General features: G+C 44.6%; 1 protein-coding gene across 1 annotated transcript in view; it reads right to left on the bottom strand.

Moving 5' to 3' along the window:
* Positions 1–6: 6 nt before the first annotated feature.
* The window catches only part of LOC124032236 (arf-GAP with GTPase, ANK repeat and PH domain-containing protein 2-like), a 25,505-nt gene continuing 7,152 nt past the window's right edge, over positions 7–18,359 (bottom strand). Inside the window, exons 2-17 of the mRNA XM_046344483.1 lie at positions 13,994–14,052; positions 13,811–13,898; positions 13,625–13,710; positions 11,862–12,003; positions 11,524–11,658; positions 11,132–11,253; positions 9,371–9,547; positions 9,044–9,124; positions 8,835–8,939; positions 5,100–5,376; positions 4,828–4,959; positions 4,119–4,270; positions 3,737–3,827; positions 3,245–3,467; positions 923–1,214; positions 7–719 (exon numbers count right to left, since the gene is read on the bottom strand). Of these exons, the coding sequence (XP_046200439.1) occupies positions 588–719; positions 923–1,214; positions 3,245–3,467; positions 3,737–3,827; positions 4,119–4,270; positions 4,828–4,959; positions 5,100–5,376; positions 8,835–8,939; positions 9,044–9,124; positions 9,371–9,547; positions 11,132–11,253; positions 11,524–11,658; positions 11,862–12,003; positions 13,625–13,710; positions 13,811–13,898; positions 13,994–14,052 (2,294 nt within the window). The 3' untranslated portion in view covers positions 7–587. The remainder of the gene's footprint in view (positions 720–922; positions 1,215–3,244; positions 3,468–3,736; positions 3,828–4,118; positions 4,271–4,827; positions 4,960–5,099; positions 5,377–8,834; positions 8,940–9,043; positions 9,125–9,370; positions 9,548–11,131; positions 11,254–11,523; positions 11,659–11,861; positions 12,004–13,624; positions 13,711–13,810; positions 13,899–13,993; positions 14,053–18,359) is intronic.

Here is an 18,359-nt window from a genome sequence, read left to right as displayed (position 1 = left end):
ACAGACTTTTACTTTTGGAGATATTTTATTTATTTTACTTACCGTTCATAAAGTTTCAAATAGAAACAGTGAGAAGAATAGATACATTGTAACAAATAACAAACAGAAAATGGTTGAAAGTATACAGTCAGATAAAATCCTATGGTCTATTGATAAAGTACTCTGAAAATCAAAGAAAACAATTGCAGTCAATGTTGTTGTTACCCTGCATGGCTACAAACAAGTCTTAGATGTTCCAGCAGGCAGAATTACATAAAAGTACAGTATATATTACAAAATCATTATTATAATCGGTCATTGTATGTCGGTATGACTTCTCAATATTGTAAAACAGGCAAATTTATTATCTAAAGCTTTTTTAGTTGCTTGATATGTTCTCTTTCTATGCTTTACTTTTGTAAGTGGAGTACTTTCTTTATATTCTTGTTACCTTCCTCACTTTCAAAACCACATCCATAGAAGCTTTTTTCACCAGCCTTTGTGTGCTACCATGGCCGTTAAAGATACGAAACCCTCTTCCTGGAATTGGTATGAGCCAGGCTGCTGAGGCTGGAAGTGCTAAGTCTACGGGAGACACCAAGTGCGGATCAATTAGGTGAGACCTCGTTAGGGCAGCCATGTTGCAGGAGGATGTCAGCACACTCTTTGCTCCCAGTTTTTCTAGCCATGGTCATGGCTGTCCGGCCCTGAGGATCCCTGGCCTTCACATCACTTCCATACTGCAGGGAGGGAGAGATTGAACAATTCACCATTTACATTCTGTATAAAATTACCCCAAAATATAATCATTGAGAATATGTGAATTAATTAATTCATTATTTTAATGTGACAACATTTGACTTGGGCTAAAGGCGAACCATTTGTGTCCGGTGCTTGGGGAAGATCATCATCAACAAATAATTTGTCGAGACCCGGGCCTTACCCAGACTAGCAGCTGTGTCATTACGACATCACCCAGCTGACAGGCAGCGTGCAGGGAGGTGTGAGGCTGTTGCTGTGAGGGTGTTCCTCCGTTGGCCAGGGCAGTGTTGATCTGCTCCTTGTTGCTGTGGGCCAGGAGCAGTAGGAGCCTGGGCAAATCCCTCTCTGTCACCGCGGAGAGCAGACACACAGACATTGCAGTGTCCCCTGGGCCTGTGGGACTTGGAGCAGGCAGGGGTGCCACAAACACACGCTGCTCGTATTTTGCACGAATCCATGATTCTCTCTCCTCTCTGTGAGAGAGACACAAGCATACAGGTGAATTACCACGGAAACTGCTCATGGATCAAGAGAGAGATCTCTGTGGCAACATACAGTATCTTCCAGGACGTGTGCTCCGGGCATGTGCTGACCAACTGGCAGGTGTCTTCACTGACATTTTCAACATGTCCCTGATTGAGTCTGTAATACCAACATGTTTCAAGCAGACCACCATAGTCCCTGTTCCCAAGAACACGAAGGCAACCTGCCTAAATTACCACAGACCCGTAGCACTCACGTCTGTAGCCATGAAGTGCTTTGAAAGGCCGGTAATGGCTCACATCAACAACATTATCCCAGAAACCCTAGACCCACTCCAATTTGCATACTGCCCAAACAGATCCACAGATGATGCAATCTCTATTGCACTCCACACTGCCTTTTCCCACCTGGACAAAAGGAACACCTATGTGAGAATGTTATTCATTGACTACAGCTCAGCGTTCAACACCATAGTACCCTCAAAGCTCATCACTAAGCCTAATCCTGGGACTAAACACCTCCCTCTGCAACTGGATCCTGGAGTTCCTGATGGGCCAACCCCAGGTGGTGAGGGTAGGTAGCAACACATCTGCCACGCTGATCCTCGACACAGGAGACCCCCAGGGGTGCGTGCTCAGTCCCCTCCTGTACTCCCTGTTCACCCTAGACTGAGTGGCCAGACTCCAACACCATCATTAAGTTTGCAGACGACACAACAGTGGTAGGCCTGATCACCGACAACGAAGAGACTGCCTATAGGGAGGAGGTCAAAGACCTGGCCAGTGCCAGAATAACAACCTATCCCTCAACGTAACCAAGACTAAGGAGATGATTGTGGACTACAGGAAAAGGAGGACCGAGCACGACCCCATTCTCATCAACGGGTCTGTAGTGGAGCAGGTTGAGAGCTTCAAGTTCCTTGGTGTCCACATCACCAACAAACTAGAATGGTCCAAACACACCAAGACAGTTGTGAAGAGGGCATGACAAAGCATATTCCCCCTCAGGAAACTAAAAAGATTTGGCATGTGTCCTGAGATCCTCAAAAGGTTCTACAGCGGCAACATCGAGAGCATCTGACTGACTGGTTGCATCACTGCCTGGTACGGCAATTGCTCAGCCTCCGACCGCAAGGCACTACAGAGGGTAGTGCATACGGCCCAGTACATCACTGAGGCTAAGCTGCCTGCCATCCAGGACCTCTACACCAGGAGGTGTCAGAGGAAGGCCCTAAAAATTGTCAAAGACCCCAGCCACCTCAGTCATAGACTGTTCTCTTTACTACCGCATGGCAAGCGGTACCGGAGTGCCAAGTCTAGGACAAAAAGGCTTCTCAACAGTTTTTACCCCCGAGCCATAAGACTCCTGAACAGGTAATCAAATGGTTACCCAGACTATTTGCACTGTGTGCCCCCCAACCCCTCTTTTACGCTGCTGCTACTCTCTGTTTATCATATATGCACAGTCACTTTAACTATACATTAATGTACATACTACCTCAATTGGCCCGACCAACCAGTGATCCCACACATTGGCTAACTGGGCTATCTGAATTGTGTCCCGCCACCCACCACCCGCCAACCCCTCTTTTACGCTACTGCTACTCTCTGTTCATCATATATGCATTGTCACTTTAACCATATCTACATGTACATACCACCTCAATCAGCCTGACTAACCGGTGTCTGTGTGTAGCCTCGCTACTGTATATAGTCTTTTTACTGTTGTTTTTATTTATTTTCTCACCTATTGTTCGCCTAATACTTTTTTTGCACTATTGGTTAGAGCCTGTAAGTAAGCATTTCACTGTTGTATTTGGCGCACGTGACAAATAAACTTTGATTTGATTTGATCATCTGCAACACATTCTTGGATTCAACTATTTAAATCTTATTCTAGTCAAATAATGGTCTTCATTGGACAAAAGTATTGGCTTTTCTTTTGAACTCTCACAAAACAGGTGACCATAAATAAAGCATCCAGATGTTTCCTATCTATTACACTGAACCAGGACCCTCACCGTGTGGCGTTGGGTGTGGGTTTGTGTCTGCCCTGGGTGTGGCATTCCCAGATGCTATTGGCCAAGTGGTTGCCGATGGCAGTCAGGACCTGTGTCAGCTCCCTGGGCCAGTCATCCAGGTCCAGAGAGCGGACGCGGGACAGGTGTGTCCCAAGATTACGGTGGATCCCTGAACACTCGATGCAGATCAACGCCCCCAGGTTGAGGCTAGCCCACGTGGGGTCTGGAGAGGACATCCAAACCAAAGCAGAGGGATTGAGATCGAGAGTAAGGGATTGGCTAAAATAAAGGCTGCTTCTAACGTAATCAATCATTTTGCACTAATGACTCCTTTTTCATTACTACTGAAAAAAATGAAAAGCTGTATCTTGTACATAGTATAATACTGACCTCTTTGCACATGCATGGACATTGAATAGAATACGTTTTTAACTAGAGAGTTAGAGATATATACAAAGAGAGTGAGAGAGGAGGTCAAGTCTAGAAACCCACTTGGTGCTTCACAGTCCACACAGAAGCTGTTGCCCTTGGCATTGCGAATGGCCTGTATGGCCACCGCCTCACTCTGGCTGCTCCTCCGTGCCTATGAAAGAACACATAGTTGACATTTCACAAGTATGAAGTGGATGCGCATTGTGACTGAATACGTCTCTAAGGAATCAGCAACTTGGACCGCAACGCCTGTCAGTACACAGCCAATCAGCATTATCTTCACTCTCCAGAAGGGTTCCACAGGGAACCCATGTTATATATTATAAAACATTCAAAACTATTTCCATTTATATAGTCTATTATAAGAAATCAACTTTGAATACTATTTTTAAACAGTACATATTTCCACACATCCCAGGCTGCTGCCCAGTCAGTTCCTTGCCTTGTTCCTGAGGCTCTCACAGGATTGCAGGCTGGCCAGTATCTGGCTCTCTATGGCCGTCACCCAGGCATCTCTGTCCTCCAGACTCTGGGCCTCAAAGTGCCACGTCTGCCCCGTGCTGGACACGATGATGAAGCCAGTATTCTCCTCATCTACAAAGACACGTTGAAAATGTAATACCATTAGTCCGCCATATTTAGTAAGTTCAAATCCTGGTTAACACTTCTTTACAGTACATCCACAAAAAGCACACGTAACCAGCATAAACACAGACTCACTTCATCACCATGAGATGTTCGCTGATCATTTTTTTAAAGGACACCGAGCAGGCAGACATTGAGCATGATGCAAAAAGTTGAAAAAGGGTGATTGAGAGAAAGACAGTAACAAAAACCAACAACAAACCTTACAAATCACAGGTCAATCAGAAATGTCTAATACACTTGCTAGGTAGACAGACAAACAGACAAACAGGCATGAAACAACAGGTAGATTCAGTGAGCCAGTCAGCTCCTCACTGTTCCTTGTTGTTACCTGTCTTGTTATTGTTTCTCAAGGTACCAAAGCTTTTCATTTCCACATTTTGTGCTTGGCTGCAGGGCAACAGTTTAGCCCAGATTAGCAGGAGATTAGGGAAAATAACAGCAAATAGATTTATATAGAGTGCAGAATAATCTGGTAGAGATACAGTAGGAGGCCCAGTGCTCACCTTCAGCCTGTCCAATAGCTGTGTCGCCTTTCTGGTTCATACTCTTCTTCCTTGTTTTCTTCCTTTTGTCCATCATTGGAGAGGATTGACCATCTTTTCCAAAAGGGGGACTGGTTGCTCCTTCAATAGCATCTGACATTGGGGTACAAAGATGAATAAAACACTGTTTGTTATGTGTTGAGGGAACTTGCAGCTCTGGTACTATCATGCTCCAAAGCCCACATTGACATACTGTATATTAGAAACATATTATTATTACATTTCTGACATACCAGCACTATGTGACTTGCTGGACAGTGTTGATGGACAACGTTTTACTCCTCTATCTCTGGGAGAAGACAATGCACCAGGCTGTTCTTCAACAGGCACAAGGCTTGGTGGTAATAATGGGGCACTGGCGCTCTCTGTGGGTGCAGCATCCTTGGCCACACCGTTCAGGCCAGGGGAGGGCCCATAAGGGGGGACTGCCCTTGGTGGGCGTTTCCCTGGAACCTTCACTGTGACACGCAGTAGGTCGATCTCTTTAGCGTGAGAATTCTGTATATAGTCCTGAAACCACCAAGATTATACCTGTTAAACTAGATTGATTTGCTAAATTTCGCAAGAATAGAAATTAAATGTTTGTTTTTTTCTCGAAATATTGCAATTTTACTGTGTATTACAGTTCTCAGCACAGTGAATTCTCACATCAAAATAGATTTAAACTAATTTAACATCATAAAAAAATATATATACGGTGGGGCAAAAAAGTATTTCGTCAGCCACCAATTGTGCAAGTTCTCCCACTTAAAAATATGAGAGAGGCCTGTAATTTTCATCATAGGTACACTTCAACTATGACAGACAAAATGAGGGAAAAAAATCCAGAAAATCACATTGTAGGATTTTTAATGAATTTATTTACAAATTATGGTGGAAAATAAGTATTTGGTCAATAACAAAAGTTTATCTCAATACTTTGTTATATACCCTTTGTTGGCAATGACAGAGCTCAAAAGTTTTCTGTAAGTTTTCACAAGGTTTTCACACACTGTTTCTGGTATTTTGGCCCATTCCTCCATGCAGATCTCCTCTAGAGCAGTGATGTTTTGGAGCTGTTGCTGGGCAACATGGACTTTCAACTCCCTCCAAAGATTTCCTATGGGGTTGAGATCGGGAGACTGGCTAGGCCACTCCAGGACCTTGAAATGCTTCTTACGAAGTCACTCCTTCGTTGCCCGGGCGGTGTGTTTGGGATCATTGTCATGCTGAAAGACCCAGCCACATTTTATCTTCAATGCCCTTGCTGATGGAAGGAGGTTTTCACTCAAAATCTCACGATACAAGGCCCCATTCATTCTTTCCTTTACACGGATCAGTCCTCCTGGTCCCTTTGCAGAAAAACAGCCCCAAAGCATGATGTTTCCACCCCCATGCTTCACAGTAGGTATGGTGTTCTTTGGATGCAACTCAGCATTCTTTGTCCTCCAAACACGACGAATTGAGTTTTTACCAAAAAGTTATATTTTGGTTTCATCTGACCATATGACATTCTCCCAATCTTCTTCTGGATCATCCAAATGCTCTCTAGCAAACTTCAGACGTGCCTGGACATGTACTGGCTTAAGCAGGGGGACACGTCTGGCACTGCAGGATTTGAGTCCCTGGCGGCGTAGTGTGTTACTGATGGTAGGCTTTGTTACTTTGGTCCCAGCTCTCTGCAGGTCATTCACTAGGTCCCCCCGTGTGGTTCTGGGATTTTTGCTAACCATTCTTGTGATCATTTTGACCCCACAGGGTGAGATCTTGTGTGGAGCCCCAGATCGAGGGAGATTATCAGTGGTCTTGTATGTCTTCCATTTTCTAATAATTGCTCCCACAGTTGATTTCTTCAAACCAAGCTGCTTACCTATTGGATATTCAGTCTTCCCAGCCTGGTGCAGGTCTACAATTTTGTTTCTGGTGTCCTTTGACAGCTGAAGTTGTACCTATGATGAAAATTACAGGCCTCTCTCATCTTTTTAAGTGGGAGAACTTGCACAATTGGTGGCTGACTAAATACTTTTTTGCCCCATTGTATACAGTACCAGTCAAAAGTTTGGACACACCTACCCATTTTTAAAATTTTCTACATTGTAGAATTATAGTGAAGACATCAAATTTAAGAAATAACACATATGGAATCATGTAGTAACCAAAAAAGTGTTAAACAAATCAAAATCTATTTGAGATTTTAAGGTTCTTCAAAGTAGCTGTCACGACTTCCTCCGAAGTCGGTCCCTCTCCTTGTTGGGGCGACGTTCGGCGGTCGACGTCACCGGTCTTATAGCCATCGCCGATCCACCTTTCATTCTCTATTTGTTTTGTCTTGTCTTCCCACACACCTGGTTTCAATTCCATCAATTAGATGTTCTGTATTTAACCCTCTGTTCCCCCCATTTCCTGTCCGGTATTGTTTATTGTAAGTGCTTGTGCACGTTATGTCTGGTGTGCGTCGGGTTTTGTACCCATTTATTGATTGTTCTGGTTTCCGGTGGGTTTTTATTATTAAACTGCTCTGTTGGAAACACAGTTTTTGCTCTCCTGCGTCTGACTTCTCTGCCGCCAGTATGCACCCCTACAGTAGTCACATTTCCTTGATGACAGCCTTGCACATGCTTGGCATTCTCTCAACCAGCTTCACCTTGAATGTTTTCCAACAGCCTTGAAGGAGTTCCCACATATGCTAAGCACTTGTTGGCAGCTTTTCCTTCACTCTGCGGTCCAACTCATCCTAAACCATCTCAATTGGGTTGAGGCCAGGTCATCTGATGCAGCATTCCATCACTCTCCTTCTTGGTCAAATAGCCCTTACACAGCCTGGAGGTGTGTTGGGTCATTGTCCTGTTGAAAAACAAATGATAGTCCCACTAAGTGTAAACCAGATGGGATGGCGTATCGCATTAGAATGCTGTGGTAGCCATGCTGGTTAAGTGTGCCTTGAAATCTAAATAAATCACCCACAGTGTCACCAGCAAAGCAGCCCCACATCATCACACCTCCTCCTCCATGCTTCACAGTGGGGACTACACATGTGGAAATCATCCGTTCACCTACTCTGCATCTCACAAAAATCTCAAATTTGGACTCATCAAACCAAAGGACAGATCTCCACCGGTCTAATGTCCATTGCCCGTGTTTCTTGGCCTAAGCAAGTTTCTTATTATTTTTGGTGTCCTTTAGTGGTGGTTTCTTTGCAGCAATTCGTCCATGAAGGACTGATTCACAGTCTCCTCTGAACAGCTGATGTTGAGATGTGGCTATTACTTGAACTCATGAAGCATTTATTTGGGCTGCAATCTGAGGCTGGTAACTCTAATGAACTTATCCTCTGCAGCGGAGGTGACTCTGGGTCTTCCTTTCCAGTGGCGGTCCTCATGAGAGCCAGTTTCATCATAGCTCTTGATGTTTTTTGCGACTGCACTGGAAGAAACTCTCAAAGTTATTGAAATGTTCCGGATTGACTGACCTTCGTGTCTTAAGGTAATGATGGACTGTCATTTCTCTTTGCTTATTTGAACTGTTCTTGCCATGGTATTTTACCAAATAGGGCTCTCTTCTGCATACCACCGCTACCATGTCACAACACAACTGATTGGCTCAAACGCATTAAGAAGGAAAGAAATTCCACAAATTAACTTTTAACAAGGCACACTAGTTAATTGATATGCATTCCAGGCGACTACCTCATGAAGCTGGCTGAGAGAATGCCAAGAGTGTAGGTAGGCAAAGGATGGCTACTTTGAAGAATCTAACATCTAAAATATATTTTGATTTGTTTAACACTTTTTTGGTTATTACATGATTCCATGTGTGTTATTTCATAGATTTGATGTCATTACTATTATTCTACAATGTAGAAAATAGTACAAATAAAGAAAACCCCTCGAATGAGTAGGTGTGTCCAAACTTTTGACTGGTTTTGTATCTGATAACTAAGATGAGATCATGTTACTGGTGTTGGTCTGGTTGATTGTGGTGTGACTTACATTGTGGCTGGGGTGATAGACCAGTGAGCCGTTGTTGGACAGAGTGACATATTTCTTCTTCCACTCTTTGTTCAGTGAGCTCCCACTCCGCTTTGACAGGATACTCTGTTACAAACAATGGGTTTAATGTCATTAGGTTCCCTTCCATGACTGAAGAACTGAAACTAATCTATTCATTATACACAATATCCAGTGTGTGTCACACTGACCTGTTTGATAGCGATGGCCCGGCCACTGCCCACGTCACCTTTAGGGTCAACATTCTTTTCACTGCCACTGCCTCGACGGTTCTGAGAGAAGTTGTATCAACATTATAGGGTTAGAGATGAGAGTGTGACAGGTATAAATATGGACTGACACAAGTGTACAGGACAGATGCGAAACGGTGTGACTATTACTGTATGTTAAACTGTACATTTATTTTAGCCCTGTTTTTAAATCAGCTTGTTTTAATAATATGGCTCTTTGGAACATTGTTCCGCTGATGAAAGATTCCAATAATTTGATCACCAGAGATTCTGAGAACAGTAACTGACCTTGAACAGAGAGGTCCGCCGTTGAGGGATGTTTCTCATGGACCCTGAGGAGCTGATACTGCCACCCCCTTCTACCGCTGCCACCGCCCCTGCCCCGCCCCGCAGCTCTCTGTGGCTGATCACAGGGGTGGAGGGTAGGGAGGAGGGGTAGCCACTATTCAGTCTTCCATTACTGGCCTGAGAAGGAGAGGGAGGGGAGGACAGGGCGACAGACAGGGCGACAGACAGGGCGACAGACAGGGGGACAGACAGGGCGACAGACAGGGGGACAGACAGGGCGACAGACAGGGCGACAGACAGGTCGACAGACAGGGGGACAGACAGGGCGACGGACAGGGCGACGGACAGGGGGACGGACAGGGCGACGGACAGGGGGACGGACAGGGCGACGGACAGGGTGGACAGACAGGGGGACAGACAGGGCGACAGACACGGGGACAGACAGGGTGACGGACAGGGGGACGGACAGGGCGACGGACAGGGTGACGGACAGGGCGACAGACAGGGGCACAGACAGGGCGACAGACAGGGGGACAGACAGGGGGATGGACAAGAGGGCATACGGAGAGTGGCACAAGGAATACAGAGAGAGGATGGGGACAAATGAGATGAAACAGAGAAAACTAGACAAACGGACAAGACAACATGCTCTTCCTCCTGAATACATTTGGTATCTACGAGACTAAATCCTACATCTGTGGTTCCCAAACTTTTTGAACCATTCTTTGAATCCATCAAGGTCCTCTTTTAAGCCCCCAGATGAACAAAAAACTCCCGCCTTGGGCCAATCAGTATAATTTTGTAAATGTCGGATCTCTATGGAAAGATACATAATTCACCCAAGTTTAATCAAAAATTGGACCAGTGGTGACTGCGATATCACGTGGGTTAGCTAGACTTATATTCCTGAGCATGTGTGCCAAATTTCCTCTCTGAGTCAAACAGATCAAGAGATATAAACATGTGCCTGTTATAGCGCCATCGTGTGGTCAACATGAATGTTCTTGCATATGTTGAATCTTCACAGTGTTTGCAACATGTGAACCAACTTTTATTACAATACGAATATCCTTGACTGATTTGCATTTATGTGCATAGAATACGCCCTCGTGAATGTTTATTGGTCAATATTGGCCATGATGTTTTAGGTGCTAGTCTGGAAAATATTGCGTTGAGACATCTTTGACCATAGCTGCCACGTAACAAGATTAGTCCTGATCGGTCATTCGGTGCCGAAGGAGTAGCCTTTTATGTGTTTTTCACAAAATTCAAAAAGGTGTCAAATCCATCATTGTGGACCTTGTGGGTCCCTGAGACAAATTTGGTCCTTGTGAGGAGAGTGACCTATGTACCAAATGTCATGACTAGGTCAAATTGGGTGAGGGGTGTGACCTTTCAAAGTTTGAATTTGAAATCTGTTGTGATAGCACAACCATCTAGCCAATCAGTGTAATTGTATACATGGCAGCTCTCTATGGCAAGACGCATCATTCACCCAAGTATTGTCAAAATCAGGCTAGTGCTGTCTGAGATATCATACTAATGCAGGAGACAGATCCACAGTCCCCTCCACGATTTTATTGTGGGTGACAACAATGTATCTAGCCACAGCTCAAGGTTTAGGCCTATAGGAGGAGCTTCAGTACTGTAGCTGGTATCCACCTGTGGGTCCCACTGCACTACAGTATTCATTTTCTGTCAACAACACAGAAGAGATAAGCCTGGGAAAAAGACAGATGTGAACAGTGTGAGGCATGTTACCTGTCCAGGGAAGGATGCTGACCCCGATGTGGAGCCCCCAGAGTGACTGGGGGAGTTAGGAAGAGACTTGCAGGAGGCCAGGAACGCAGACTGTTTCTTCTGTGCGACTATTTTCTGGGCAGCTGAGAGGAGAGAGAAATACTGCACTAGTGAGATGGCACTAATCGCTCATTACTTCAGGATGTGAATTGTAGGTGTCAGGTAAGTAAGTACAGCTGTGCATCTCTGGTCAAACAACATAGACTTGTGATATAATCCTTTATGTAGAATGGCATTGCTTTGAAATGATTTGTGAAGCATTTGTGTATAGTGCGACCAGAATGATTTATTGTGTGTGTCTGTACCTTTGGGTCCCCAGCTCTGACACCAATGCTCAACTTCAGTTAACTCACCCTCCTGAAAAACCCGGTCTACGTTGAGCCCATAGGTGGCACAGGTCTCATAGAACACACAGTGCCTCACATCAACACATAGCTGCCGGGCACGCATGTCCTCAATCACACGTGGGTTGGTACCGCTGATTTTATCTATAGAAAGAGGACAGCGGAGACCGTGGGGCTTCAGACACTGAGATGAAGTCATATAGGTTACAGTAGCTTGTACAGTATATGCTCACTTTCTTCCATCTAATTATATCAAATAAGGCTAATGGTTCTGTAGATGCTATCCATCTGCCCTCTTACATTTCCCTGAACATATCCATCCATTTTCGTTCCTCCATGTTCCGTACCTTGTGTCCCAACCACAACAAGTGGGATGTCAGCACGGCTGCGGTGTGTGTTGAGCTGGCTGTACAGCTGGTACACATCCTGGAAGCTGGCCTCATTCTCCAGACTGAACACAAGGACCACTGCATCTACCCAGTTGCTGAACTACAGACAGAGATTTGGTAGGAGAGGGAAGAGAAGCGGGAGGCGAGAGGCGAGAGGGAGACAAGTGCCAGATGGGTCAGGATAAGGATTAAGATGAGTTGGTTAGATTGTAACTCTGTAATTATTTCTCAACTCATCATTGTGCATCAACAACAATGCAACAAGGTATACAGTGCATTCGGAAAGTATAGCCTTATTCTAAAATGTATTAAATAAAAAAATGTCTTCATCAATCTACAGACAATACACCATAACGACAAAGTAAAAACAAGCTTTTAAGATATTTTTGCAAATTTATAAAAATAAAAAACAGAAATACCTTATTTACACAAGTATTCAGATCCTTTGTTACGAGACTGGAAATTGAGCTCAGGGTCATCCTGTTTACGTTGATCAGATCCTCTCTGACCAAGGCCCTTCTCCGTTTCTCAGTTTGGCCAAGTTTCTAAACTTCTTCCATTTAAGAATTATGGAGGCCACTGTGTTCTTGGGGACCTAAAATGCTGCAGAATTTTTTGTACCTTTCCCCAGATCTGTGCCTGGATACAATCCTGTCTTGGAGCTCTATGGACAATTCCTTCTACCTCATGGCTGGGTTTTTGCTCTGACATGCACTGTCAAATCTGTGACCTTTTAAAGACAGGTGTGTGCCTTTCCAAATCATGTCCAATAAATTGAACTTACCACAGGTGGACTCCAATCAAGTTGTTTTATTTTTATTTAACCTTTATTTAACCAGGAAAGCAGGCCATTATGTTAGAGTGGCCAGACGGAAGCCACTCCTCAGTAAAAGCCACAACAGCCTGCTTGGAGTTTGCCAAAAGACACCTAAAGGACTCTCAGACCATGAGAAGCAAGATTCTCTGGTCTGATGAAACCAAGATTGAACTCTTTGGCCAGAATGCCAAGCGTCCCGTCTGGAGGAAACCTGACACCATCCCTACAGTGAAGCATGGTGGTGGCGGCATCATGTTGTGGGGATGTTTTTCAGTGGTGGGGACTGGGAGACTAGTCAGGATCAAGGGAAAGATGAATGGAGCAAAGTACAGAGAGACCTCAGAATTGGAAAACAGGACAACACAGCAGGACAACATAGCCAAGACAATGCAGGAGTGGCTTCGGTACAAGTCTCTGAATGTCCTTGAGTGGCCCAGCCAGAGCCAGGACTAGAACCCGATCGAACATCTCTGAAGAGACCTGAAAATAGCTGTGCAGCGACGCTCCCCATCCAACCTGACAGAGCTTGAGAGGATCTGCAGAGAGGAATGGGAGAAACTCCCCAAATATAGGTGTGCCAAGCTTGTAGTGTCAAACCCAAGACGACTCGAGGCTGTAATCGCTGCCAAAGGTGCTTCAAAAAAGTACAGAGTAAAGGGTCTGAATACTTATGGAAATGTGATATTTCTGTTTTTTTTATACAATTGAAAAAATGAATAAAAATCTGTTTTTGCTTTGTCATTATGCGGTATTGTGTGTAAATTAGTAAGGAGAAAAAACGATTTAATCCATTTTAGAATATGGCTGTAATGTAACATAATGTGGAATAACTTAAGGGTTCTGAATACTTTCTGAATGCACTGTACACACACTCCAGCAAATACACTAGTACATTTACACACACCTGTGCATCAGGAGTAACTGCCTCCTCTCTGATTAGCAATAGATGACTCTGTCCATCTACTAATACCTCCTTCTTATACCTCCCCCCCTGACAATGGAACAGCAGAGCGGAGATTAGTTAATGTGTGTCAGAGAGCCACTATGAAAGATAAAACGGTAGAACAAGAAAAGTGTTTTTCATGCTTACCTTCAATCTTCTCTAGTGGAAGATAACTGCCTGTTATGTATTTGTTTATCAGCGCTGACCTGCCACTTCGAAGACTTCCCAGCACCCCCTGTACAGATTAAAGAAGTTAGTTAGTGTGAAAAGAGATGAAGCTCCATCTAACTTTTCTTTCAATTCATATTTAATATGGATGCTTTGTCTTACCACACGGAGCTCAGGGATGGATCGACTCAGGGTCCACTCTTGACTATTTGCACAAGCCGCTGCTTGGGAGAAAGGGACAGAGGGAATCATCATTTTGATAATTCAAGGGGAACAACAACCAGAATGGCCTTGGAAAGGACTCGCGATAAATGACTGCTATGTGAATTGGTTGTGTGGCAGTCAGGCACTCTTGATCAAAATAACCTTTCACGACAACATAAATGAGTCTACTGGACTAGGCTAGTTTGTCCAATGCACTGTTCATCCACTGTACCCCCAAGAGGCCTGCCATACATATTTTGTGTCGTTCTCTGAGAGCATCCTTCACATGATGTAGCTGCCATTCAAAGGCAGCTAACAGGGGAGGGGGGGGGGGGCAACAACTCCCTTCGCTTTGTGTGTTGCTAGGCAGTAGAATGCTCTGCGCAATCCCAGTGGAACACACACACCAACACTGTTACTGTCAGGGATGGAACAGCACCAACACTGTTACTGTCAGGGATGGAACGGCACCAACACTGTCAACTGTCAGGGATGGAACAGCACCAACACTGTTACTGTCAGGGATGGAACAGCACCAACACTGTTACTGTCAGGGATGGAACAGCACCAACACTGTTACTGTCAGGGATGGAACAGCACCAACACTGTCAACTGTCGGGGATGGAACAGCACCAACACTGTTACTGTCAGGGATGGAACAGCACCAACACTGTTACTGTCTGGGATGGAACAGCACCAACACTGTTACTGTCAGGGATGGAACAGCACCAACACTGTTACTGTCAGGGATGGAACAGCACCAACAGTGTTACTGTCAGGGATGGAACAGCACCAACACTGTTACTGTCAGGGATGGAACAGCACCAACACTGTTACTGTCAGGGATGGAACAGCACCAACACTGTTACTGTCAGGGATGGAACAGCACCAACACTGGTGTGGGACTTCACTTGGCCTCCTTGACATCCCTTGGCTCCCGACGGCTGGTCACCGGGCTGGCCAACAGGCTGTGTGTATTCAGCAGGGATTCCAGACCCTGACCAGGCGTGGGTACAGGGATATTGCTCCTGGTCGGGGTGTGGTTGGGGTTGACTGCTACCACCACAGGTGTCCAGCTCTGTGGTGTAGTTGTGCTGCATGTTATTACTTTTGAGGTGACTGTTGTTGTCTGGTTGTCCTCTTTCTCCCCTGCTGCATTATTCTCCACACAGTAACATGTCAGTCTTCACATTGTCAACAGTGGAGGAGATAATGACATTGTCACTTGTCACTTTCTTTGGGAAGAACATCGCCAGAGAGAGAGAGAGAGAGACAGGGAGAGAGAGAGACAGAGAGAGAGAGAGAGACAGGGAGAGAGAGAGAGAGAGAGAGAGAGAGAGAGAGAGAGAGAGAGAGAGAGAGAGAGAGAGAGAGAGAGAGAGAGAGAGAGAGAGAGGTGAAGTATCTCCTCATGGGATTAGAACAGAACTGCTATACCTGCTCTAAGATGTATGTATTCCTTTACTTCACTTCCCTCTTCACCTCTTCAATGCTTTTAGATTTAGGATTCCAGTCATCCATTGTCAGTGTTTCAATTCAACTTCCATTAATTTTGTTGCAATGTACAAAAATACCATCTTCTGCCACAAATATCAAAAGAAACTGAAATCCAGTTAGCAGCGTCCAGTTGTGTTAAAACATCCTACAGTAAAAACATCTGGATTAAAGTGAGTATAAAATCAGCTGTATAACATGGTTTCAATTATTAACTTGTTGTATTTGTGTTGTTTTGCCGCTCCCCCATCTCCAAGTGTTCAACTTCCTGTCAACTTCCTGTCCCCTATTCTATGCAAAACTCAAAGCAAAAGTTTTAAAAATCACATTTCACTGAAACTGTCGATCAAGAGTGTCAGGAAAATCTAAAGGATTTCAATACTGCCATGTTGAAAAAAAAAACGTTGTACGGTATCAGAAAATATCCTCACAGAGTGCCGTTCAGGACTATGGGTTATCCTCTTCAGCCATGTGTTCTGGCAGCAACCTCTACTCAGAGAAAGGTCTGAGCAAGAGACAGACGGGACAGTGATTAGGTTTGATGTGGATCAGGAAGAAAAAGCCACTACGATCCAATCGCAGGCAGAGATCTGGAGATGCATGACCAAGTCACGTTGCCCGGCCACCATCACGCCTCTTTCCGTCAGTTCCTGTGTCCTTCAATCGTGTCAGGCATTGTGCATGTCAATAGGGCCACCGGTCTGTGAGGCTAAGCCAAGCCTCTGCAATGAACACTGAACAGCTCTGGCTCTGAATCTTTCTGCTATACAGACAACAGGTACGACATGAGTACAAAACCCAGTCGCACAGCTGGTACCTGAGAGTATGTTTACGGAGAGAGAATCTTCTCAAGCCCTCCTCTAGATCCCCTTCTTGTGTGAGTGCCAAACCAAACAGAGAAGGAAAACCCTTTTTCTCTTATTCCCCCCTCACTCTTTTTTTTACCTCTCTGCCTCTCAGCATACAGACTGTGCACTGTCCCAGCTCTTCATTGCTCCTCCCCCCTCATCACCCTCTCTCTCGCTCTTGTTCTCACGCTCTCTCCTTGTTGTAAAGAGGGATCTGATGAGGTGTAGCGGAAATTACTATTAAATCTGTAAACCATATTATGTCATAATGGACCCATGTATTTGTAATGAATACAATGGGAGACACAGAGCTGGTTTCAATTGCAGGGCACAGCAGGTGTTTATTTGTAAAGGACCACAGGAGGAGGCAGGTAGCTGGGTCCAGGGGCAGGCAGAATGTCATACACAGGGACTCCAAAAAGGCAACAGTACAGGCAGGGAAAAGGCTAGTACCATAGTCCAGGAGATCAGGCAAGATGTTGATGACAGGAAATATGATGTTAGTGAGGATGGTCAAAAACTATGATACACAGGAGGACTAATATGGAAATGAACAGAGCTCTGAATAGAATGTGTTCATAAACAAACAATACCTCACAATGACAGGGTGCAAAGATCTGAACTAAATAGTGTGTTTAAATGACATACAGGTGTGTGAACAGGTGATCAGAATTCAGGTGGTTGGGATCTGGAGAGTGAGGTCCGTTCAGGGGATCTATGTGTTTCAGAGTGTGAGCTGGAAAGTGGGCTGGAGAGTGAGCTGTGTTCAGGGGATCTATGTGTTTCAGAGTGTGAGCTGGAAAGTGGGCTGGAAAGTGAGCTGTGTTCAGGGGATCTATGTGTTTCAGAGTGTGAGCTGGAAAGTGGGCTGGAAAGTGAGCTGTGTTCAGGGGATCTATGTGTTTCAGAGTGTGAGCTGGAAAGTGGGCTGGAAAGTGAGCTGTGTTCAGGGGATCTATGTGTTTCAGAGTGTGAGCTGGAAAGTGGGCTGGAGAGTGAGCTGTGTTCAGGGGATCTATGTGTTTCAGAGTGTGTGCTGGAAAGTGGGCTGGAAAGTGGGCTGGAGAGTGAGCTGTGTTCAGTGAGGGGATCTATGTGTTTCAGCTGGAAAGTGTGTGCTGGAAAGTGGGCTGGAGAGTGAGCTGTGTTCAGGGGATCTATGTGTTTCAGAGTGTGTGCTGGAAAGTGGGCTGGAGAGTGAGCTGTGTTCAGGGGATCTATGTGTTTCAGAGTGTGTGCTGGAAAGTGGGCTGGACAGTGAGCTATGTTCAGGGGATCTATGTGTTTCAGAGTGTGAGCTGGAAAGTGGGCTGGAGAGTGAGCTGTGTTCAGGGGATCTATGTGTTTCAGAGTGTGAGCTGGAAAGTGGGCTGGAGAGTGAGCTGTGTTCAGGGGATCTATGTGTTTCAGAGTGTGTGCTGGAAAGTGGGCTGGAGAGTGAGCTGTGTTCAGGGGATCTATGTGTTTCAGAGTGTGTGCTGGAAAGTGGGCTGGAAAGTGAGCTGTGTTCAGGGGATCTATGTGTTTCAGAGTGTGAGCTGGAAAAAGGGCTGAAAAGTGAGCTGCTTTCAGGGGATCTACGTGTTTGCGAGTGTGATTTGGAAGCAGACATTACAGTATTGATGTGAAAACTGAATTGCATTTATATGAACTATTATTATTGTAAATGTGAATTTAGATTTTTTAAAAATAAAGATTCAAAAATAAAGATGACAAAAAACATAAAGATTCTAAAAAATAAAGATGACAAAAAACATAAGGATTCTAAAAAATAAAGATGACAAAAAACATAAAGATTCTAAAAAATAAAGATGACAAAAAACATAAAGATTCTAAAAAATAAAGATGACAAAAAACATAAAGATTCTAAAAAATAAAGATGACAAAAAACATAAAGATTCTAAAAAATAAAGATGACAAAAAACATAAAGATTCTAAAAAATAAAGATGACAAAAAACATAAGGATTCTAAAAAATAAAGA

This window comes from Oncorhynchus gorbuscha, linkage group LG03, assembly GCF_021184085.1.
Source record: "Oncorhynchus gorbuscha isolate QuinsamMale2020 ecotype Even-year linkage group LG03, OgorEven_v1.0, whole genome shotgun sequence".
Taxonomy (NCBI): Eukaryota; Metazoa; Chordata; class Actinopteri; order Salmoniformes; family Salmonidae; genus Oncorhynchus; species Oncorhynchus gorbuscha.
Note: the sequence above shows the minus strand (reverse complement) of the source record. Positions and strands in the feature narration are given on the sequence as shown.